At 41.0% G+C, this 24669-nt stretch overlaps 1 protein-coding gene across 1 annotated transcript; it reads left to right on the top strand.

Moving 5' to 3' along the window:
• Positions 1-13483: 13483 nt before the first annotated feature.
• On the top strand, positions 13484-14448 carry LOC133925856 (basic leucine zipper 8-like). Its single transcript, XM_062371604.1, has one exon. The coding sequence runs from the start codon at positions 13557-13559 to the stop codon at positions 14094-14096; it is 540 nt and encodes a 179-aa protein (XP_062227588.1). The 5' UTR covers positions 13484-13556; the 3' UTR covers positions 14097-14448.
• The last annotated feature ends 10221 nt before the right edge of the window (positions 14449-24669 follow it).

The following is a 24669-nucleotide window of genomic DNA, read 5'->3' as shown; positions in this document are numbered from 1 at the left end:
ATCGTCTTCAGGGGTTACTTGATTCTAAAGGTAGTCCGAGATCTGATCCATCCAGGTCGTACCCGAATCAAGAAAGACGACCACATAATGGCCACCCGAGGTCGATGGCACCGAGGGAGGCATTGCCTCCAAAGGTGTTACCTCTGGTGTTCCGTTTCTAAGCAGGGCATCCCTTTCGCTTCGGCCCAAGACCGCAACGGGTGGCCGTGTGAGTCTTTTTCACAAAGACTCTAACCGGGAAAGGTTCGCAAGAAGAGGCTAGACGGGCCAACCCATCGTCTAGGGAAGAAATCCTTGCGAGGGACGTGTGTGACTTCCCAACCGATGGAGCGTTGCTCTAGCTTTCTCACTTCGGAGAGGTATGTTGCCATCATCCGGTCCAAGCACTGAAGACCTCTTGGCGATGGGGTTTCACCTAGTAGCGTGTCCCTCATCGCTAGTAGGTTCTTGGCCCCTCGTGGGTGATGCTCGTGTTCCAGTTAAGAGGCCCTCATACTCCGCTTCGTATTTAATAGCTGGAAAAAATAGAATTGGACCATGTACCTGATGATGCATGGTCATGTGCTTCTTCCTTCCTATTCGGGGGGGGGGGGGGGGCATGCCTCACTTAGCGACTAGTATCGCGTCTGTGACCCTTTGAAATCCTGCAAGGTAGAACAAGGATTTCCCCTTCTGATCAAAGGGTGGTCAGTATCGGGAAAGGGAGAAAGTTACCTTTCTGAGACTCAGGTAGACTGCCTTCCTTACTAGTACCCTATGGGGAGTGGTCGTTATTCATGCCCAAAGTTTGAGGTGTAGACCGTTTTGTTTGTTCTGGGTTGAACCTGCTCGGAGAAACAACACACGCGATTAGTTCCCCGATATTCTTTTGTCGGATCGAATCATACCTGCCCGATGGTTTCGGTTCACGTCACGGAGGTGGGGGTGGCAGTCCTTGCGCGGTGAGCGATCCCCCGGGTGGGACTACCATCGAAGAAACCCGTTCCCCTAGAGCTTGAGGTCCGTGAGCTCTCCTTGGCATCGGGAGCATGGATGCCTCAGCTGCCTCCCGGAGCCCTCGGATCCTGATCTGATGTCCTAAGTTCGGGACATATTGGCTCCGTCTGGGTCATACCCAATGAAGAACACCTTACAACAACTTGAATCCCGAACTCACAAATGCGCCCCCCTACCTGGTGCGCAAATGTCGAGGGTAATCCCTGACAGTGATTCCGGGGTATGTCGGATGGTGGGTGCTTGAACGACGTTTCAGGAAGAGAATGTGTCTATGCATGTAAACAAAGGATTTGGGGACACCAGGGGTTAGACAGGTTCGGGTCTCCCGAAGGATAACAACCCTACGTCTTATTTTTTGTGTCATAGTAGATCTCACTTGGTTGCAGCAGTGTTCTAGCAGATTGCCAGAATTGATCTGTCCTAGTTACAATGGGGCCCCCTTCCCTTTATATAGTAGGGAGAGAGAGAACTAACATGCGGGCTCTACACAGATGGCTTTTGCCCATTCTAATATCTAACTCAGATTATCAGTACGGAGTACTGGGCACGCAACTTGCTCTGACAGCATTGTATATCATGTGGCCTTGCGTCGTCTTTGCCTAGCCCATAGAACCTTATCGTGCTACATTTAATGCGATGGGACGGAACAATGCACTTTTCCACCGTCCTCGTCTGCTTGCCTCTGCGCGCCGTCCTCGTCTGCTTGCCTCTCCGCGCCGTAAGGGTCGGTGCCTGGTGAAGAGAATTGGTCGGGCAAGTGTCCAATCTGGTCCCACGACCATGGGGGCTAGTCGTGGGTTTGTGTGAACATACAACGAGATTGGTCGCTAGAGGCTTTACACTGGTCGGGGTAGTTTATCGACTGATTAGATTTTTTAGGAGATGTTCCCCTGGCTTTTTGCACCCTACGCGCGGCCTGTTTAGCCAGGATACCCCTTTATTTGATACACCGACAATAATTTTCTTTCTTGAACATGCGAATTTATTGCAAAATCTCAATTCAAGTCTCTCCATATATGGTTATGATTGAGTTATGTTGCATATGTAATCTATCAAAAATCGTATCTCAAAAGATCATATGTTATCTCAAATCTTGCTTCCTAGCTTAATCCTTAAAAATATAGAGTTTTCTAGTTCCAGCGATCCGACCGCTAGGCTACGGTCTGACCAGTAGATCTATACAGAGAGGTTTTCACCTTTGCGCTCCAGCAGTCTAACTGCCAGTTGCTAATAAGCCTAAATCGACTCTTTTTATCTTTCTCCTCCCATCCCTATCTCTCCAAACCACGCCTCATGCTCTTTCTTTCTCACGAATAATTTAATTACACATGCCTTTCCAACATATCACATCACAACAAAGCTTAACAAAGAGTGAATAATTTAATTACATTACAAGTTCTTAAGCATCCACAATTTCTTACAATCTATAACAAAAGAGAGCTAGGAGGAGACTAAAACTAATCAACTCCTAGAAAAAAAGAGAACTATGCGGTGGAAGTAAAAACTATAAACAACAAAAAGGTGATAGAGCCATATGCTCTTTGGCTTCATCACAAAAGAATGACCTCCGAGTAGTTTCCTACTCATACCCATCATCACCCTCGGCCGGCGTGAAGTAGCCAAAGACCAGCTCTTTCTCGCTGGTAGCACCTGAAAGAGCAGGGTGAGTACAAAGGTACTTGTAAGACTTAATCCATATTAGGTACTTATAGATAACCTGACTCTAAGGATTATGAATTGAGATGTTAGCAAGAATACGGCCACATGGTTAAGTAAATTTATATGCGAAAGCAAAATTTGATAAAAAAAAATGTGTGAGCATCTAGACTTAACCAACACAACTATCTAAGCCATAACCATAAACTAAACATATATATATAAGGAACCATAGTAATAATATTGGTAAAGAACCATCTTAACCCAACAACCACCTCAAACTAAATTCGTAACTCTAAGACTGCTGCAAATGGACAATAGCTTGCTCATGATCAAGAGCGCGCCATTTCAAATATTTTTACACCCTGCAGGGGGTACAACTTTATCCACAAGACTCGAGGACCATACAGCTTGAATGATCACACAGGTCCACCCAAGGGGGTACTCGTGTCAATCTTTCCCAGTAATCCCCAACCATTTGAATCAAACATTGCTCGATGTGGAGCCCACTTAGGTTAACTCCTGCAGCAATCTCAAGTGTCTCTTATAAGCCCGTCTGCTCACACTATCGATGTGCAAGCTCAAATGATTACAACTACAGAGGTATTCGACTTATCTTACCATTAGATCGACATGTGATAAGTACAGTAAGTGTTAGAGCCAACTGCAACAACGATCGATGCTTAAGTGACGCAAGCGATCTAAGGCGTCCGGGTTCCTTTCCGTACCTATCCTAGGAAACTCCACATCGGGGCAGGAGAAACACCCCTAACACTGCCTACATCTTGCCTCATCCTCACTACTCAACCAACCAACACCATCAACCCAACATTGTTATTAATGTGACAGTAATTAAAGCCTATAGCTCGCAAACGGGAATTCAACAACTGCTTGACTTCTACCGAAGAATCTATGCATGGCTAAGCATTTCGGTTAACTTTTAAACTAGACCATCATCAAGTCAAACCCCGGTTACAAGAAGATGGATCACTAATAACTCAAGACAGGGTGTAATGCATCAACATAGGTTCTACCCATACAAGACCCGACATCAACTCAACAACGTGTATAACGTACATAAAGCATATTTTATCACATTAGACATATATGATCCAAATTAATAGGAGAAACATGCTTAGATATTTGCCTTGCTGCTTAGATGGTTGTCTGATGCTACCCACACATAATTCACAGAACCCGTGTGGCTCGATGTCACTTTCAACCACACCCGCTTCACGCTCCGGGTTCTCGTTCACTAAAGAAGAACGCATGCAATGATGAGCATGAATGTGGTGCAATAATGTATGCTACAATATAGATACCAACAAGCTAAAAGTGCAAGATATGCGAAATAATAGCAAACTTTGTGATCTAAACAACTTCGAAAAGATAACAGAAGGCCGAAGTCTCCAGGTCGAACTCGGAACCTCCAGGTTCTGGAACCTTCAGGTTGTACTCCAGAAGGGAGTTCTCGGTTAGCTATCTTTTAATTAACTCAAATTAACTCAGAAGGTCCACGCTGAGTTCGGATATTCCGGCTTAGGCTGGAATGTCCGGGTGAGGCTCCGAGCGAGGATTCTCTGGTAAATCTAAATCAAATTAATTTGGACCCTTCAGGTTTAACCTGGGCTATCTAGGTTGGGCAGGCTTTCACTTCTCGTTGATCTTCCTCGATCAATTTGATTTGCATGTTAAACCCATTCCACCTAACCATGGATATACACTACACAAAAAGGTTCTAGACTCAAATTGCACTCTAAACCCTAATGATTTTTTTAGCACAATTCATCGGAATGCTCCAGGTCTACCCGAAACATCCGTCAATACCCGGACTATCCGAGTTGTCCAGAGATGTTGCTTTGAGGGGGAAAAGTCAGCCGATTTGATTTGTGAGCCTCTCCAAACCAAAGAGAAACATGTTTGAGACAGTTCATAGAGTCTAGAACTCACCCACCAACCTAGCAACACGATTCATAACACAAATCTAATCAGAATCCTCCCTTTTTGCTCCAAAGCTCAAGAACTCAAGTATTCCACAAACTTTTCTCCAAACTCGAAATCGATCCACTAATTCACACATTTTTGCTAAGAGAAGCCTAAGGGAATTACCCTCGATGCTTGTGGAGGTTGGTGACCATCAAGTGATGAAGGAAATGAAGAAATTGCATGAGAAGAGGAGTCTAACCACGGTTCCTCGTGCTTCAAGCAAGAACATCAAGAACGTCAAGAACAGCTCGAATCTTGTAGGAAAACGTAAATGAATTGGATGGATGTGAAGCTTATGAGCTAATGATTGTGTGAATACCATATGCGTACCTCAATTTGGCTTCTAGAAGGACGAATCGAGTGAGAAAGAGAGAGCGCTTGAGAGAGAGGGGGAGCTCGGGCTACACGGTTGTCACACCCGGTTTTAGCGGATAAAATCAGATGCGACTTATGTGTACCTAGGATATTCAACACACATAAGGACGTTACAAGTGAAGTAATAAAAGTAATATTTTTATAGAATAAATGTTAAACTCTTACAACAATTGATATATATTGTCTTCTCTGAAGATATCTGCAGCGTAACAGAAGCACTGGTGCCCAACAACACCGCAGACAACCAACCAGGAGACACGCGCCTAGAACGTCACAAACTCGTCTTGATAGTCTTCAACATCTTCACTCACTGAGCAGCAGCACATATGTCGCATGGCATAGAAAAAATAGCAAGTGTGAGCACATGATGCACTCAGCAAGTGTGGAAAAGATTATGATATATAGGCTTTCAACAAAAATAGGCTAACACATGGTATATTTGCATCAATACGAGTAATGAAAAGATATTTGGACTCAAAAAGCATTAAACAATTATTAAGTGAATGCAACCCATATAGTCTAACACCCAGCATACAAGGTGTAGCGAAAATGGTGATTAGTGACAATATAGCCAATGGAATTAACATGTTTGTCAAGTATATGCTTTAGTAGGTCTCATGAATAAATTAGACTTGTTCCATGAATTTTGATGAGACCAAATGGGATTGATTTCTGTATAATCTTGTACAGCTCTTCACAAACTTTTCATAAAGCCAAAGATCATCAAAATCGGAGTTCGGAGCAAAAAGTTATGCCCAAAAGATATAATGGTGTTTTGCTGAAATTTGCCTGACTGGATAGTCCGGTGCTCACATAAAAATTAGTCCGGTGGTAGATAGGATAATCCGGTGAGAACAATGAAAAATAGTCTGGTGTTCACAGAAAATTTGAAACTGAGTCTTTTGCCTCACTGGATGATCCGGTGTTCACAAAATGAACGCACCGGACTATTATTTTCAAAGAGCTCCAAAATGAACATATGCACATAGGGTAATCCGGTGCATTTGTCCGATGTTCAGTAAGTTATTACAGGATAATCCGGTGTTCACAGATGAGTCTGAGTGGGTTCCAACGGCTAGTTTCTTCTGCTATACTCACCGGATGATCCAGTGTTCACAAAATAAACACCGGACTATTATTTCCAGAGAGCACCAAAATGAACATATACATATAGGATAATCTGGTGCATTTGTCCGGTGTTCAATGAGTCATCACAGGATAATCTGGTATTCACAAAGGCTTGAGTGGGGTTTTAACAGCTAGTTTGTGAGAGTGTACTCACCGGATGATCCGGCGTTAGTATCACTGTTATCACCGGATCATCCGATGTTAATAGCTTTTTAGAGCCATTGGGTTAATCGCTAGTACATGAGTTTGAGGCTATAAATACCCCTCCACTCAGTTATTTGAGCAGGCTAGAGTCCAGAAAAGTTCATATACACCTGAGAAGACATCCAAGCCACCAAAGTATTTAAAGTGATCATCCAAGACGATTAAGCACAAGATTAGTGAGTGATTAGTGCTTATAGGCCTAGATAGTAAGTTGCTAGGTGATTGCTGCCTAGAGAGTGGATCAAGGAGTGGCCCAACAGTGTACCTCTTGGTACGCCGGCACCTTGGAGTCTTGGTGACTCGCTGGCAAGCTTGTTGACCCTCTGACTTGGGGTGGAGCGGTGGCAAGGCGATTGTGTGGGGACGTGGAGACCCTTGCCTTTGTGGCTCAAGCTCTGAAGTGATCACGGCGATGAGGATTTGGGAGAGAGGCTAGTGGTGAGACCTTGCATTGGTGGCTTGGTGGCTCATTCGGGTGGAGGCCTTGCTTTGTGACTCGGTGGCTCAAAGGCCGTGACCAGTGCCGACTGAGAGCATATCCTTTGTGGAGCTCCAGCGTAGACTAGGGGTAGCATTCATGCCATCGATACCCCAAAAAAATCCTTGTGCCGAGTTTTCTCTCTCTACCTTATTTACGTTTCCGCATTTACTTATTTGCAATTTATTTTTTTAGATAGGTTGCAAGCGCTTTGATCAGTAGAGTTGACAAACTAGATAAACCTAGAGCACATTTAGATAGAAATTGATATAAATTTATATTGTATTATTTTTGGAGCCAAAATAATTTTAAATGTCCTAATTCACCTTCCCTCTTAGGACTTCACCGATCCCTACACAAGGCTCCCACCTTGCATACCATAATCGTCTAGTATTCCTTGCACTGTAACCAAAACCACAAACCAACCCATAGCCACAACCCACTAATCATGTGAGGATTCAAGTCTCCCATAACTACAGACATGACTGTTATAACAGTTTTTATACTCTGTAGAGGTTGTCCAGCTTTCCGCACGAGTCAGTGAATTCTATGTTACCGTGTTCGCGAAATACTTAACACATGTCAGTGGTGTGCCGCCAATAAATCATTGAATGATATTTTTCACTAACCAGAGCCTAATCCAATATGTATTTGTCCACTAGGTTTCACCGCTAGGGTTTACGTAAGTCTAACTCCTATCCAGAAGCCCCCTTTTGTGCTGACACAACACACACTGGATAGACTCTAACTAGTATATCACGCCTTACCATATCAGCCTCATGGTTGGTACTTTACTTCTTGGGTTGTCACTCGATGAACCGGTCCTTACTTAGATTACTTGAGGAAACACTAAACCAACAACATAACCATGACAACCACCAAAACTACTTTTCTCAAGGTCTAAAGTTCCATGTTGCTAGACCATTAACACATTAACGACCATTGTTGCATAAGTTCATTAATCAAGTATATAACACTTCTCAACATCCCAAAATAATAGCTAAGCAAATCTACCCAAGAACTCATATGAACTACCCCTTAGACTTTAAGGAATGTAAATGAAGAACTAGGTAAACCCTAACAAGTTGATAGACATTGCATGGAATTTTGTAAAACAAAATATTTAAAGTATAGGATCAAGATGATCAAGGACACTTGCCTTTTACCCAATGCTACTTAGTGTTGTCGAAATCTTAGTATTGAAGTCCCTCAAACTGCTCCAGAATGTTATCGACTAATCGTGAGAACTACCGACAAAAAACACAAAGAAAAACACTAAAAACAACATACAAAACATCATTAAAACACTTTAAAAACATTATTTTGGATAAGTATGATTTTAGAAACATTTAGACACAAAAATCGCATAAATCGAAGTTAAGATGAAAAGAGAACCGCTTTCAGGAGATGGATTTGACTAAAAAACAAATGTTGGTTTACCGAAACTATCTTCCTATGAGAAAAGAATTTATTGCACAATCACTGCGTCAGGCTTGATAACATCATTGCACAGGATTCAAGAAATGTAGGGCAGACCAGACTTCGCTGACTAGGCTAAGGAGGATGATGTGGTTGGCAAACGCGTTCCGGTCGTGTCGCTGAACAAAGGGGGATGGGCTCCTAGGGTCATGTAGAAGACTAGATGGGACACGCCGTGACGTGGTTGGTGCATCGATACGGCTTTTGGATTGATGAGGAACGCAAATGCAAATCCAATGCGAACACAGAACGTGTCTAAAACCGAACAGCGGGCATGTCGACCTTGATTCCGGTGGTTTGGCTGCTCTACTGGCCGACCTGGTTGGTGAGGGCATGTGGAACATCATGAGTCATGCACTGGTGAAAGGGCTTGGCGATTTTTGACCTCTGGTCAGCCAGGAACGTCGATGCCAATCGGCTATAGCGCAACTGTCCGCGACGGTGATGACCGTGGCGGCGTAGATCGGGCTTTAGCTGGGGTTAGGGCTTGGCTAGAGACTTATTATGATGGTAAAACAATACTAAGAGAGGAGAAAAAGGGATCCTCACCTTGCTTCAATGGTCGAGGAAGGAGGATTCACGAAGACGACGACATAGCGCATCATGGGCGGTGGCGGCTCCGGCGAACAGTGGTGCACGAACAGGGCAGCAGCGATATCTAGGGCTTGGGGGCGTGAAATATGGGTAGGAGAGGACGTGCAACTCATATTTATAAGGCTAGGGGCGGCTGGTTGAGGTGGAGTCCAAGCAAGACACAAATCGAATTCGAGTTCGAGTCGGTTAGGATTTTCTTTTTCGCAGGTCTCTATTTCTAATTGGACATCTCCACCGTTCAGACTCCAAATTGGACATTTCTAACTCTAAATTGTAGTACTCAAAAAGATCTACAACTTTGGTATTCATTGGAACTTCTGAAAACGCCATCTGGATTTTGAAAAATGCACTACAAGATAAACTGTTTGAACTGAGATTTATCTGCGCAGTACTAATTTCAGAGGCCATAACTCCTAGCTCCTTTATCCAAAAGGGGGCTTCCATAGGTTCAAATTGATCTCGACAAGACCTACAACTTTAGTATTGTCAGGATTTACATTTGAGACCGTTTTGAACTCCGAAACTTCATGTGAAGATAAGGCTGTCCAGGGCTCTGCGAAAATTTGTAGATTTCGTGGATCCTTTGTGTTGGGCCTTATAGATGACTTGGGTGCTGGCCAAGAGCTTTTGCTTGGGTAGGATGGGGTCCAATGGCACCTAGGTATATCTAGGATTTTGGAAAAGGAACTTTTTCAGAGAAATTTGAATAGGGTTTGAATTTGAATTGAGCTTGAAGTGAATTTAAGAGAAACAAAAAATAAGGTTGAAAAAGAATAGGAGTAGATAAGGAATTTGGATTTGAATTTAGCTAGAATTTGAGAAATAGAAGTGATTGGATTTAAACAAGGATTTGGAAAATATTTGAATTGAACTAGAGAAGGATCAGGTATGATCAAAGATTGAATAGATGATAAATTTGAAGATTTTGAATTCCAACTATTAAGATCCTTAACTAGTTTACTACATAGTTTTGAAAAAACCTTTTCAAAATCTTTTTCACTCACCAAAGAGAAAGAAAAAATAAAAAGAACTCTAATACATTTACCTGGCTTCTAGCAAAACTCAGCATGTAATGCACACAAAATGATAACATATTTTGATTGATTGATTAAGAAAATAGGTTTTAAACCTATTCTAATGGTGAAGCTATTCAATAATCTTGAAAGTTTTTAGAAATTTGAGAAATCTAAAAATCAGGGTGTGACAACGGTGGGAGTGAGAGAGAATTGGGAGAGTGAGGAAGAGACAGGGAGTTGGTGGGGGCTGCTGGCCCAAGAGGTGATGGGGTGGTTGGCCACCCATGTGGGTCCCACATGCTAGATAAAGAAACCCGTTTCAATTGCGAATTTATTTCTTTTTCTCCCGAATTTCGTTCTCTAATATAATTGACTTAAAACCAAGTGCCTTAGTGCTCCAAAACAAAATTACTCAAAATTAAACATAATACTTATAAAGCATGGTTAGGCTTAATTACGTAATTACGGCTTTAAGACGTGACAATCTAGTGCGTAACTTTAAAGAGTTTGAGCATTATGCCACTAGCGATCCTTCAAGCAAGCGTCACCGACTTATTACTTTTAGAGGTTGCCGCCTCCTAGTCAGCTTGGAGGTGGATGTGTTGTTGAGCCCTTTAAAGAAGCTTGTGAAGGAGCCATGGTGGTGATTGTGAAAGGCTTTGAGCACGCCTTGCCGGGGCGGTAAAGTGATACTCTAGTGAAATCAAGGTATTGAGTAGTTCATTGTTTTATTCCTTGTTCTATTCTAGTTTAAGATCAAGTTGCTCGGTGTGAAAATTGGATATTTAATATAGAAACGGTTAGAAAGTTGAATTGATCTTAACGTGGATTATGGGTGATCGGCAAATCACGATTCCATATAATAAACTTCGGGTGTCATCTTTTGAGCTATTTTCTTTATTGTTGAGCTATTTACTTTTATGCAATTTACCTTGTACCATTTATATTCATAGAATATTAATTATTGTATGTCACCCTAGCATTGCAAATTTTGATATAGCTTTTAGTTGTTTCGTATTATTTTAGTGATCTTTAATTTATTTTTTAAGTGTCCTGGATCATTTAGCAGTTAATTTTAAAACCATCTAGTCACTTCTCTCTAGTCGGTATCCTTATCCTACGAAGACACATTCACGTTTTTATATATTGAGTTTATGATTGATATTATCTTATATAATATTTATATTTTTTTATAACACACATGTACTTAGTTAGTAGATAGCTTAAGGTGTAGTGATGGTGCTGGGCTAACAAGAAAACTGTAACCTCTACATGAAGAAACTAGTCCAAGCTTACTGCATGAAGACACGGCTAACTCGCTCCAATTTTCATGATCTTGTTGCCAGACTTCAGGCCAGTACTACGCAGACGTTTTTGTCAGAAGCAGCGAGTGAAATCAAACGGCGATCTCTGCTTTAATTTCTCGCTGACCACGACGTCCTTCGCCATTTTCCGGCCCGTTCTTGCGTTCCAGATCCGATGGTGGCGCGGGATAAGATTTTGCTGTCCTCCAAACGCGGCGGTCTCGTAGTAGCCCACCCTGCGCTCGAGGATCAGGTCATCGAAATAGTTCAGCGACTCGTAAAGATCGACGCCGCGGACAGAGCTAAGGTAAGGTGCGAACAAATGAATCCATTTGTCTCTCACTCTAATAATCATATTGCATGATTTATGCAAGGGGAACCATGATGTTACTCTCGGTCGTTATCTCTTAGCACACATCTTCTCTTGCGAAGGGGAGGCGTTTGTCAGTTTGTGACGACAAGCAGATATCATGGTGCTCTGCCGTGTCCGGGTGATTAGATGTGAAGAGATCAAGTGCACTATAACGGGAATAAATTGATAATTTGTCACTAAAAGGATTGACTCTTTAATTATAATATTACTCTTATTAATGAAATGTTGGATTATCTGGATCAATGACAGTGTGATACATGTGGTAATGACCATAGATTAAAATTTCGGTGAAATTTTAGGAGTTTCGGAGATGAATAAAATATCTAATTTTAAAATTTTCATTCACTAACATGTGGAACTAATAGAGCAAAAGACCTAAAATGACTGAAATTTTGATGAAATTTTACGAATTTTGATCTTTTCGCCGAAAAAAAAATTGTAAAACAAAATTGAAATCACTGGTAATGACTATCGCAAGGAAATTTGCGACAAATTGCAATGTCAATAGCAGAAAAAGGTATTACCGTAAGCGATAAATATTAAGCATGCAAATTAAAAAGTTCCTCGAGAGGCTACATATCTCAATTAATAGATCATTTGTCCAAAGTAAAGAACCGGTGAGACGAACACCGGCTGAAGAATTGGGCTTCCTGATATGTGTCAGCTCTCCGTTGAGTATCAACAGATATACATATACATCTTAATGGCACGTTTATCATGCAGATATTCCTCGATACTAGCTAAGACCTGAAATCGTCACGATATGATGGCACTAGGCTTTAGTCATGAATACAGAATGCATGGCAGATTGAAAGCTACCCAAGTCTGAAGAAGTCTGTTTAGAAAACCCTATTCTCAAGTAGTAAGGAACACAGCAAAAGTGCAGTGGCGATAATTTATACCGACTCACAACGTACGTACTTGTGGATGAGCGTGGAACATAACTCCCATCTGCAGGGTGCGTATTCTCTTTATCCAAACATAAAAAAAAAACCGAGAGCTTGCATGTGGCCATGAACCACCAACCAACCACGACGCCTCCCTTTTCATCTCTTCCTTTTCAGAAAGAACTCCCATTGCGTAAGCTCAGCGAGAAAGTGAAAAGCATCAGATGAAGACTGAAGAATGGAGTGCCATCCAGTCAGATCACCCCGGCCCTCAGGCCTAGCTAGCTAAGCTAGTAGTGCTCTCATCGATCAGCATCTCTATCCATTGTCCGTCCTCAATTATGAGGCCCAAGAAGTAGAAACCCCATCAAGAAACGCAACTACAGTATACACGTATCGTCGATCGATCATTGATCTGCAGAAACGACTACTCGAGAGTGCATACCGTATTCGGTGCGACGGCCTCGAACCATCATCGTTCAGACAGGGTTTCTGCCGCTGTTTCGCTGCAGATGGCCTGCACCGCTGGCCAACCACCGTCGCTCTGAATGGCCGGAGCACCCAGCCCGGCCGGCTTGCTCCTGAATCATGCATGATCGATACTCGCAGAATGGCCTTGCATGCGCGGTTCCAAGGCACCTGTCTGATTGCGAATCGGCAGCCGAGATGCGGGCTCTTTCGGAGGCACACCCGGCCGTACAAATTGTCGAAAAGCAGACACGATAACAGGACATGACACGGTGATAACCATCGAGCAATCCGATCATGATCGCAGCCTGCCTGAGTCGTGCGTGTATGTTCAGGTCTGGTGTATTGCTGTCCCTGGCTCAGCTTGCGCTGCCTCTCACCATCTGAATTCTGAAGGAGCGGAAGATCACCCAGAAAAGTCGCCTGGTCATTCTTCAGGTGGGGGCCATGTATACACCTGTATTGTACTGCTTCCATGATCTTTTTCAGGCTATAAATCCACCGCACTGCCCTCTTGCTTGCTTTCAGAAACCTGCATCTCTCTCTTTACCCCTCTCGTTTCACAGTTCAGTTGTATGCTCTCTCTTGACCCAGCAATAGCCACTAGGCAGCATGTACCCTGGAGAGGTTGCAAGCGTTGTTCTCCCACACCTGCCACCTGCAAGCACAGCCCCTTTCGATTTTGGACCCCATTGCCACGCACCTGCAGATGACCGCTTCTTGTTCCAGCGCAACAGCAACCTAATGATAACTACGCCGTACTCGGGTGCACACTGCCAGCAGCACGCTGGCCAGCCGTTTCTTGATCGTGTGCCGAACTCCGACGAGCCGGCCGGAGACCGACATAGGAGGCTGCAGCTCGCGGAGGAGAGGCGGAGGAGGAGAACGGTGTCCAACCGGGAGTCGGCGCGGCGGTCGCGCGTGCGGAAGCAGAAGCAGCTCAGCCAGCTCTGGGCGCAGGCCGTCCACCTCCGGGGAGACAACCGCGACCTGCTCGACCGGCTCAACCGTGTCATCAGGGATTGCGATCGCGTCCTGCTCGAGAACGCGCGGCTGAGGCACGAGCGGTCCGTGCTGCAGAGGAGGCTCGAGGAGCTCGCCGACGACGTCGCCGGTGATGACGACCGTTCTAGGATGGCTGCAACCACCTAGTCGAGCTAGCAAATAACGATGCAACATATGAGGATGTCCACCAAGTGGTTTCCTTCATTTTTGTTCATCACATATTTGCTCTATGGACAAAGGGAGATCTTCTGCTATGTGTAGTATATAATGTGTTAAAGAATAGCAAACTAATCTGTAGATAGACTAGAATCCAAACTAATCTGTTGTAACAGCTATACAGACAGATTAAGTTGTTGGAGTTGTATCAGGTCACTGTTGGGCTGTACCTCCTGTAGCCACCTGGCAAACTGCGGAGCCTGGTTACACTGGCACAGAAACAACAATCGGTGACCTTTTATGATCATCGGTTCCTCAAACTGACAGTAATAATATATCACTTCTGGTTTATATAAAAACTAATAATGATAGTCTATTCAGAAAGAATCAATAATAAAAAATTATTATCACTACTGATTCATATCAAAATACAGCAGTGATAATGGATTATCATTGTCAGTTCATAAAAAAATCGGTAGTGATAGTAAAGTGAGTATCATTATTGGTTCGTGTTACAAACTAGTAGTGATAATGGTGTGTAGTGCGTCTTTAGAAATTCATAACTTTTTTATATCGAGTTGGATGAAGATAATTTCTATATGAAAATTATAACTCTCGACGAGATCTACAAATTAATAATTGCTATTTTTTATTTGAAGCAATCTCTATATGCCAAAATATGGTCCACAACCATTTTTGCATCCATAACTTATCGAGCTCGACTCCTTCCACCGTGGTTCACTCATGTCAGTACCTAGCATTTCTAAACTAGATAAAAAAGATAAAATTAGTAATAGCATGGTAAAATAATAATATGTGTAATACTTAATCAGTAAAGAATGATTAACATATTGTATATTCAATGCTCTTCTTTGACTTTCATGCCGACCAGTTGAGTTGCAAGTTGGATAAAGTACGAAATGATACACAAATATAACTTATGCAAATGATCATATATAATGGTATTAGTTACATGGTGAAATAATAATAACATATGTAATGCTTAAGTTGGTTCATGTTGAAGCAATGGAAAACAAGTGTCAGTTTGTATGCTTTAGAGAGATATTAAGAAATTAATAAAATATTCACGCTACGTTGTATAAAAAACTATTTATATAAAAATTGTAGCTTTTAACGAGATCTATAACTTTATTATTAACAACTTTTTTTCATTTAAAGTTACTTTGATACTCAAATAATCATCATAAGTTTCGGACAACAAGGCTCAAAAAGAAAAAAAAAAGATCTATTCCTCTCAACAATCAGTGATAGGTGAGATAGTAACGAGGGTTCACATAAGATGAGAAGTGCACATAGTATAGGTGAGTGGTCCGGGTTAGAATTTTTCAGCCCCAAAGATATTTTCGGAGACCATCACTGCCAGTTCAAGCCATTATCATTGTCGGTTGCGTAGTGCTGGTTCAAAAACAGGTAGTGATGCCGATTATGAACCGGCACTAATGACGTTTTATGTGGTAGTGTTATAGTTCTATACACAAGGGATATCAATGTCCTCATCCTCCTACCGGCAAAATCTATATTCCTCGTGTTGTACTATTCGATGAGCATGTCTTTCCTTTCTCATACATATATTCATCCTCCACACCACGACCATCCTATCACTACTACAGTAAAGATCATCACTGCTGGTTTAAAAACTGGTTTATTGACGGTTTTTGAACCGACAGTGATTAAAAGATAGTGATAATCCAAAATTATCACTATCGGTTTATTACATCAATCAACAACATAGTTGGATTATCACTGTCGGTCCATAACATGAACCGGCAGTGATAATCCCCCACGCCCTCCTCCCAAATCTAGATATTGTTGACATATTCATAAAATAGCATATATACATATACAATTTATCACGTATCTTTCTAGCTTGACACATTTTATTCACAAATTACATATATACATACACAATTAATATGTCATTCACAAATATTTCTTGGTTGGTTGGGATAGAGTTTAAACTCTCTAACTCACAATTTATTTCAGAAATTTCATGGTCCATTTGAAACATTCATGCAACGGAAACATACCTCTGCATCATCTTGGAGCACTTTGTCTCTCGTGAATGTGTGCATAAACTGACATGCATAAAAACCACATAAATTGCCGCCCGATTTCTATCTGTTACACTAAAAAAAGATACGAAACATCAATGCATGGAACTAGCCATTCAGTAATAATTGGAGACATGAATATTCTGTATGTACTAGAATGTTGGTTCATACATTAAAGGTCTTCGTGTATGGAATGTATTGAAAACTGTCCATACAGTATTGTGCAAATGCCCTGTACATGATTATGAATAGCTTTACTAGACCTAGATTTAATTGAATGGAATATTATTGGACCAAATAATGAAATGATCGACTTAACCTTTTTAGCAAGTGTATTATAGGTTGAAATTGTATTTGTGATATCCTTTGTGAATCAAATACAACGATCTTGCTAATGTATGGCTGGATGACAAGGATGATCCTGTGATATATATATATATATATATATATATATATATATATATATATATATATATATATATATATGTGTGTGTGTGTGTGTGTGTGTGTGTGTGTGTGTGTGTGTGTGTGTGTGTGTGTGTGTGTGTGTGTGTGTGTGTGTGTGTGTGTGTGTGTGTGTGTGTGTGTGTGTGTGTGTGTGTGTGTGTGTGTGTGTGTGTGTGTGTGTGTGTGTGTGTGTGTGTGTGTGTGTGTGTGTGTGTGTGTGTGTGTGTGTGTGTGTGTGTGTGTGTGTGTGTGTGTGTGTGTGTGGGGTGCACGCGCTAAATGTAGGGAAACACATATATAAAGTTGTAGGGTATAAGTATAGATGTCTTGTATTGTTGCTTGACCATAGACTTCCTTACATAGATCTCGACTTCGACTGGATTATCTCTGACAAGCATCTCAATGATAACTATTGGGTTAAGGATATACTTTGTAAATGCACTCTTTTCTGTCTTTATATACCTCCATTATATATAAGAAATAAGTTAGAGATGCAATTAAATGGTAGAAGAATATAAACTGTGAGTTGTAAATATAAGACACTTACAATGTCCAGCAACTCATGATAGACATGTCGAGGGTGTATTGCTGGTACACGTTGTAAATGAATTCCAGCTACAATATGTTGGCACTATGTGGAAATCTTCATCTTTAAGTTGTCCATCACATCTAGTTCAACTAGTGGTGTGCCCAACTTAAACGGCCATCTAAGCTTTGCAGTGTCAATCGGCGCATCCCCATTAATTTGGTCTATTGTAAATCTGGTTTCAGCAAGAAACTGTTGGATCACAGCGTCCTTTAGGTAAGGCTTATCCCTGATACGCTTGTAGATCGATTTAGGCTTTGGATAGTGCCATCGTCTTTTTTTTTTTGCCATGAATATGAAAAAGTTCTGCACTGCAAGATCGACTGGATTCTTCTTCTTAGGTTGAGCCAGCTTGAAGTGTACAATTACATTGGTGTTCACTATTTGCCTCAATCCCTTAGGAGTTTATTCTAATTATTGAGGTGGTACTGACATCTTAGGTGGTGCCGGCTTCTGAGATGAAATCGATTTATTAAATGAAATCAACTTCTTAAGTGGTGTAGGTGCTGACACAGAGGGCTCAAACTTCTAAGTGGTGCAAGTACCGGCAGCAGAGGACTCAGACCTCTTGTTTGTGCATGTGCTAGTGGCAAAGAAGTTGGAGATCTTCTGCGTGGAGGTGACTCAGGGGGCGAAGATCTTCTGGGTGAAGGGAGGTATGTTCGGGAGTCCATCTTCTCTTCTTCGTTGTTTGTGTCTTCACCAAACAATATGTAGCACTTGTACCACATGATGAAATTATCAATATTTGCTCCTAGTTTCTTCTACCCTATCTCTCCGGGGATATCCATATCCATGTTGCGATACCCGATAGTACGCTATCCACCAGGACCCTGGCGTATTTTGACAGTATCGGGCGATTGTTGAACAGAGCCCCGACTTTCACGCATGGCCAAGCCAAGCCCACAACCACCTTGGTGGTAATCTTCGCAATGTGCATGATAAGCTTGCACTGTGTGGTTTCTTTGATATCGTTCATGGGATAACTGCAAAATTCATTTTCAAGAATGCCCGTGGATGTCCAGCTACTTCGACGAGCACTAGGGCTATGGAGAACAATAACATTGTCTTAAACTTGATACTAGCTAATGGATTCTTGTACGGCTTGTCGTATACAGGCTTCCGTCATATCTTGCATTTCTTGTTTATTTCTCTTCCGACTCCTATAACTCTCGGAGTCTTTTTGGAAGGAGTCTTTCCAAGGCCTCACATGCAGCCATGGTGCTCCTTGTTTCCTAGTGCCAATATTAACTCGCCCTTCTCCCTATCTACTCTATAAAAGCCTTGGGAACTCTAGGCCTAGTCATCCGCAGTACTTTGTGTCACCTATTGATCTTTTTCATTTCTAAAGCATAGTTGACCTTCATTCGAAAGAGTCACCCCCTTGCATACAAATAGTATTTCGCTTGTGAAATCCACTAAGCTGCCACAAGTGTAACACTGTTGCGGGCTAGTCCTTCTTCCTTCTCCCAATTGGGCAATTTTCTTCACGTAACCGCGTGCGCCTAGTCTATGATTGTAAATGTTCTTTTCGGAGTTGGCCATGTTTTCCTCACTTTGCTTAATTGCTTCCTCTGACTGCTTGTACTACACTTATTCATTCTAATAATCTTGCAACTTAGGGTAAACGTTAAAGTCTAGTGTTCGGTCATTCCTAACATAATCTATGCATAATATACCTTTGAAATTCTTAATTGACATGGTCATTCTTTAATCCATGATCCTTCGCTCGCTCAAGGTTGCACCCTTTAGAGAACTCAAACTTATCTATCAACTTCTCCAACAAAATGTTCCTGATGTCATTGGGAATGACCCACTGGTCATCAGAGTAGTCTCTCCAACTTCTATAGCTTATTGGGACATGATCCTTGATGAGAACCCTGGATGCTATCTTGTACGGCCCCTTTACATTCGATGGCTTCAAAGGTTCTTCGACTACGTCAATCTCCACGATGACAAAGTGTCCTATAGGCAACTTGTTGGGATCTCGACCTCGCCATCTCTGTACTTGGGACATCTGACCATCTGTATCATTAGTTGAGGTCTGAACCTCTAAAGCGTTATGGTGATCAAAGTTGAGGTACTCACTCAGGCTTCCGCTTCTTGGGCTATCGTTTCTCATGTGTTCCATGTTCGCTTGCCCATCTCCATCCGAGATTGCACCCTGGTCCAAGGAGGGGCGACTTGCTTTTGGAGGTGCCATTCCTACATACAAATTAATTTTCATCTTATGAACTTCATGATAGCAAAAAAAAATATTTATGAAAACTAAGACCAAGGATTGACAGCACAATGTCCACAGGGAGTTTCACTTGATAGATGCATGCCATTGTGTTAAATGTGAATATAAATTACACATATGAAACTAAGACCAAGTATTGACACCGCATTGTTCTTCACTTTGCGACTTGTACAAACTAAGCATCACATTTGAAGACAATCTCAATATAAAATTAACTTCTCAATGAATGAGACTTGTGCAAACTAAGCATCACATTGGAAGACAATTTTAGATCTCAAATTTAGTTCTCTAAATTTTTTTGGTACAAATTTAATTCTCCATATTTGAAGAAAGTTTCACATTGGACTCGATGAATTTCAATTCTCCTTCATTGATACAAATTCACATGAACTCAATGAATAACATGTGACACAATTCGTATCTTTACCGCGCAAAAGTGGGATAGCTCGGCTGAAGCCCATAAAGAGAAGAGGCCTCAGCAAAATCCTACAAGGACGAAGGAGAGGCAACTTGGGAAGCGGTGGGGCATCTGAGTGGCGGGGCACCAAGGTGGTGAGCGTCGGGGCACCAGGGTGGCGGACGGGTGGCGGGAGTTGGAAATTTTTGGTGTTACGACTAAGGTTTGGGGGCACCGAATTTATACTCAAAAGTATCACTGTAGTTATAGTATAGAACAAGCAATGATACCCCTAACATCGCTGCCGGTTGCTAGTTCTATACTACAACCGGCATTGATACTAGATTTTTTTACCGTTTATTAGAATAATATTTAGAGGCATTTTTAAAGTTTATTCATGTAATTTATTAAATCATAATATTTACATTAAATCACATCCTTAATATTTTGTATAATATTTTTTATGGTATTCATGTAGTTTATTAAAATATAATTTACATTAAAGCATATATACGCTTAATTAATTAAGATGAAACAACATGTCATTAAATAATACAATTTAAGCAAATCCTTAATGAATACATCAAAGATTTTTCAGTTGACTAGACCTTCGTTATGATCACGATGTATGTAAGTTGCTTCCTCAGTGTCTTCTATTTGACTTAGCTCAATGTTCTCTCCAAAAGGAGGGAGGTCATCAAATTTATTATAGGATTCCTCATCGATGATATTTTCAACTCTGACAATCCTTCTTTTTTCATGGAGAACCACGTGGCGTTGTTTGTCAGTCAAGTCTATTATATGGAAGACTTGTGTAACATCATTGGCAAGTATGAATGGTGCTTCTCTGTAATCGACGAATTTGAGGTCCACGGTAGTCACACCATACTTGTCAATGATCACTCCTCCTGGGAGTTTGATCCATTAGCATCGAAAAAGAGGGACATTCAACGTTCAATATTGGAGATCCCAAATCTACTCTATGAATCCATAGTAGGTCTCCCTATTCTTGTTGGTGTCATAGGCATCGATACATACACTGCATTTTTGGTTGGTGCTCTTGTCATCTTATGCTCTCCTATAAAATGTATATCCATTGATATCGTATTCTTGGATTGTCGGAATTGTAGTTGATGGTCCATAAACAAGTAGTTTTTCAACTAAGCATCCTCTATATCCTTACCCATCATGTGTCTACATAACCAATCGCCAAAATGATCTATGTGTTCTCTCACTATCCAATCCTCTAATGTGTATATTGACATATGAACCCACTACAATTAATTGTTGTAGAACCGTGAAATGTGCATGAGTGAAAGAAATATGATCGATTGTGTGTACTAATTTCTCACATATTGTCTCTATCTCTTGTAGCCTCCCCTCATGGTGAGATACATGCACCCAATAGGTTTAGGATTCATGTAGTCAACACAGAACTCAACGACCTCCTCGATTTTCCACCCTATGGCAATACAAACTTTTGGCTAACCTTGGTTACAAATATATTTCTTCAGAACCCCCATCAATATCTTGAAAGGGTACATATGATGAAGAAACGCAGGGCCAATGATCTTTATCTCTCTCATGATGTGAACAACGAGTGGGTCATGATATCAAAAAAGATGGAGGGAGACACATCTCAAGCTGGCATAGAGTATGGACCATGTCATCCTATAACTTTTTCTAATTTTAATGGATCGATGATCTTCTGCGAGACCGCGTTGAAGAATGAACACAACTTTATGATCGGGTCTCAGACTTCCTCTTGCAGAACGCCCCTTATTGCAACTGCATGCGACTGTGTCATCATCATGTGGTAGTCATGATATTTCATGCCAACTAATTTCAAATCTTTCTTCGATACTAGTCTCTTTATGTTGGTGGAGTATCCGGACAGAACTTTGACTTCATGCAAGCAACCTCACAGGCTATGCTTATCTTCCTTGCTCAGAGTGTAGCAAGCCATAGGAAACCACTTTCTCCTATTGTCTAGTTCTTCAGGATGTAGGTCATTCCTGAGTTTCATATCTTTTAGGTCTATCCGTGCTTGAATTGTATCTTTTATTTTGTCTGGTACATCTAGTAAGGTACCAATCAGGCTGTTAAACAACTTCTTGTTGATGTGCATGACATTGAGTGTGTGTTGGACTTCCAATTCCCGCCAATAAGGTAGGTCCCAAAATATTGATCTCTTTTTTCCACAAAGGAGCTCATTTTCCACTAGGGAATTTTGTACGACTTTGCCACTTTCCAAGGACGACTCTAGTATTCCTTACCATCACCGATACCTATTTTCTTGATGAATCTTCAGAGCTGGACCGGTCTCCCTTGTTCTGTCAAAAGCTCTTGCCTTGATGCAGTACGGGTGATCCAGACGAAGGAAACTAAGGCATGTAAACTATTTTCCGAGTGTTCTTTAGCCACCAGCCTATTGTATCTTCCAAGCACTAGACACATTCATTGTATCCTTTTATCGGCTGTCTCGATAGGTTACCAAGAGCAGGTCAATCTTGGATTATTACGAACAACATTGCGCGTAGGGTGAAGTTCTCATGTTTGTACTCATCCCCTACCAGTATGCCATCATTCCACATTATAATAAGATCTTCAACCAATAGTTTGAGGTACGCTTCGATATTGTTGCCAAGTTGACTTGGCCCTTTGATCAACAATGACATCATAAGGTACTTCCGCTTTATACACATATAAGATGGAAGGAAGGTTGTAGATACATAAAGTCACAGACTAAGTGCTATGACTACTACTCATGTTGCCAAAATGATTCATCCCATATGTACTCAACCCGAACCTTGTATTCTTCACATCATGTGCAGATGTGTTTTTTTATTTTCTATCGATGTTCCTCCATCGCGTGTCATCAGTAAGATATCTAAGCATTCCATCTTTTTTACGCTCTTCGGTGTGCCATCATATCAACTGAGTATGCCTTTTATTTACAAACAATCGCTTCAAATGGGAGATTATAGGGAAATACCATGCCACCTTAGCGGAAGGTCTATTCTTCTTACGGTTCACCCCCACGTCATCATCATTATTGCACCACTTGTACCGTGTTGCTCCGCACACCGGACATTCATCTAATTCTACAAAATTTTTGTGATATAATATACAGTCGTTTGGATATGTATGTATTTTCTCTACTTTCAATCCTAACAGGCATACAACATATTTGGCCTGGTACGTAGTTTCAGACAACATGTTCCCTCTGGTAGTAAGTCACTTAAGAATTGTAACAACTTGCTGAAGCTTTTATCTGACTAAACCATTGCTAGCCTTTAATTGTAGCAGTGTCAACACAGAATGCAACTTTGTGTGCTCATCATTACAGTTCGGGAACATAGGTGTTACATAGATGTTTTAGAGTCCTCTATTATACGCTGAAAATTTTGATGTTGTCTCTCACTAGTGAAGTCCCCCTCCCCATCGTGCAAGATCTGATCTATGTCATCTTTATCGTCATGCACCAACATATCTTTGAACGCCAGCATATCATTGTCTTCATTAACTATCATACCATTGTCTTCATTAACTATCATACCATCTTTCCTCTTCGACAATGGATTGCCCTTCATGTTCAAACTCCTCATCTTCAACATGTTTGGTCCAATAGATATAGCTAGACTTGAAACCTCTCAAAATCAAGTTTCCACGTATGTGCTATATGCTTAAAATTGCTTCTCATTCTTGCAATCAGTACATGGACAACATATATAGTTATCACAATTATTTGATTTGTACGTTGCGACAATGCTAAAAAAAGGTTCCATGTCGTTAAAAAACTCTAGGCCGCTACAATCAGCATCGTATAAAGCTTTCATGCCTTTAAAAAACTCTAGGCCGCTATAGTCAGCATCGTACATATTCGGTCCTTCTGCAATTTTATTAATTATTATAAATCCATTGAATTAATATAAAATAACAATCAATTAATTAATTATTATAAAAAATAGAATATAATACTAAATAATAATAAATAAATTCATACCTAGAATATGAAAACCTAAAATTGATTATCTTAAATTCACTAAGTCAATTGATGCTCTAGATCCTTCAAAAGTCATCATCATGGAACAATCTCCTATTTTCAAAATCTAGAGCAATCTAGCTAGTAAATCTAAGGATAAATAAAATGTAGATAAACTTACTAACCTAGATAATATATGCATAAATTGATTATCTTAAATTCATTAAGTCAATTGGAGCTCTAACTCCTTCAAAATTCATCATTATGGAACAAACACCAATTTTGAAAATCTAGAGCAATATAGCAAGTAAATCTAAGTACACATAAAATATAGATGAACTTATTAAACTTAAAGTACCTAGGTCATGTGGATTCCACCAAATTTTAAAACCTCACCGCACAAGGTTGTCATAAAGAGCCGCCGCCGAGTAGAACAGAGCCCCTCTGTTTTGCTCACGCTTGGGGGCCAAAAAAATTATTATATACTGTGACACATCACTGCTAGTTTTAGGAACCAAATGGTAGTGATACGTCTTTATCACTGACAGTTCATGACACCAACCGGTAGTGATTCATCACTGTCAGTTCTATAAATCAACCAATAGTGATAACATAAGTATTACTATCAGTCAATAACACTAACCGGTGATGTTGTATTACTGTCGATTTGTAACAAAAATCATCAGTGATGGTGCATATTACTGCCGGTTCTTAACATATCAATGATTGATTGGCCGTTAGAGCTTGTAAACCAGCAGTGATACCTTATCACTGATGGTTATTTTGAACTAACAGTGAAGAGGGGACACAAATGATATTTTCTATAGTACTGTAT

Source organism: Phragmites australis, chromosome 8 (assembly GCF_958298935.1).
Source record: "Phragmites australis chromosome 8, lpPhrAust1.1, whole genome shotgun sequence".
Taxonomy (NCBI): Eukaryota; Viridiplantae; Streptophyta; class Magnoliopsida; order Poales; family Poaceae; genus Phragmites; species Phragmites australis.
Note: the sequence above shows the minus strand (reverse complement) of the source record. Positions and strands in the feature narration are given on the sequence as shown.

Coding starts and splice junctions, on each gene's coding strand:
- LOC133925856 (XM_062371604.1), top strand. CDS start 13,557: ATGTACCCTGGAGAGGTTGCAAGCGTTGTTCTCCCACACCTGCCACCT.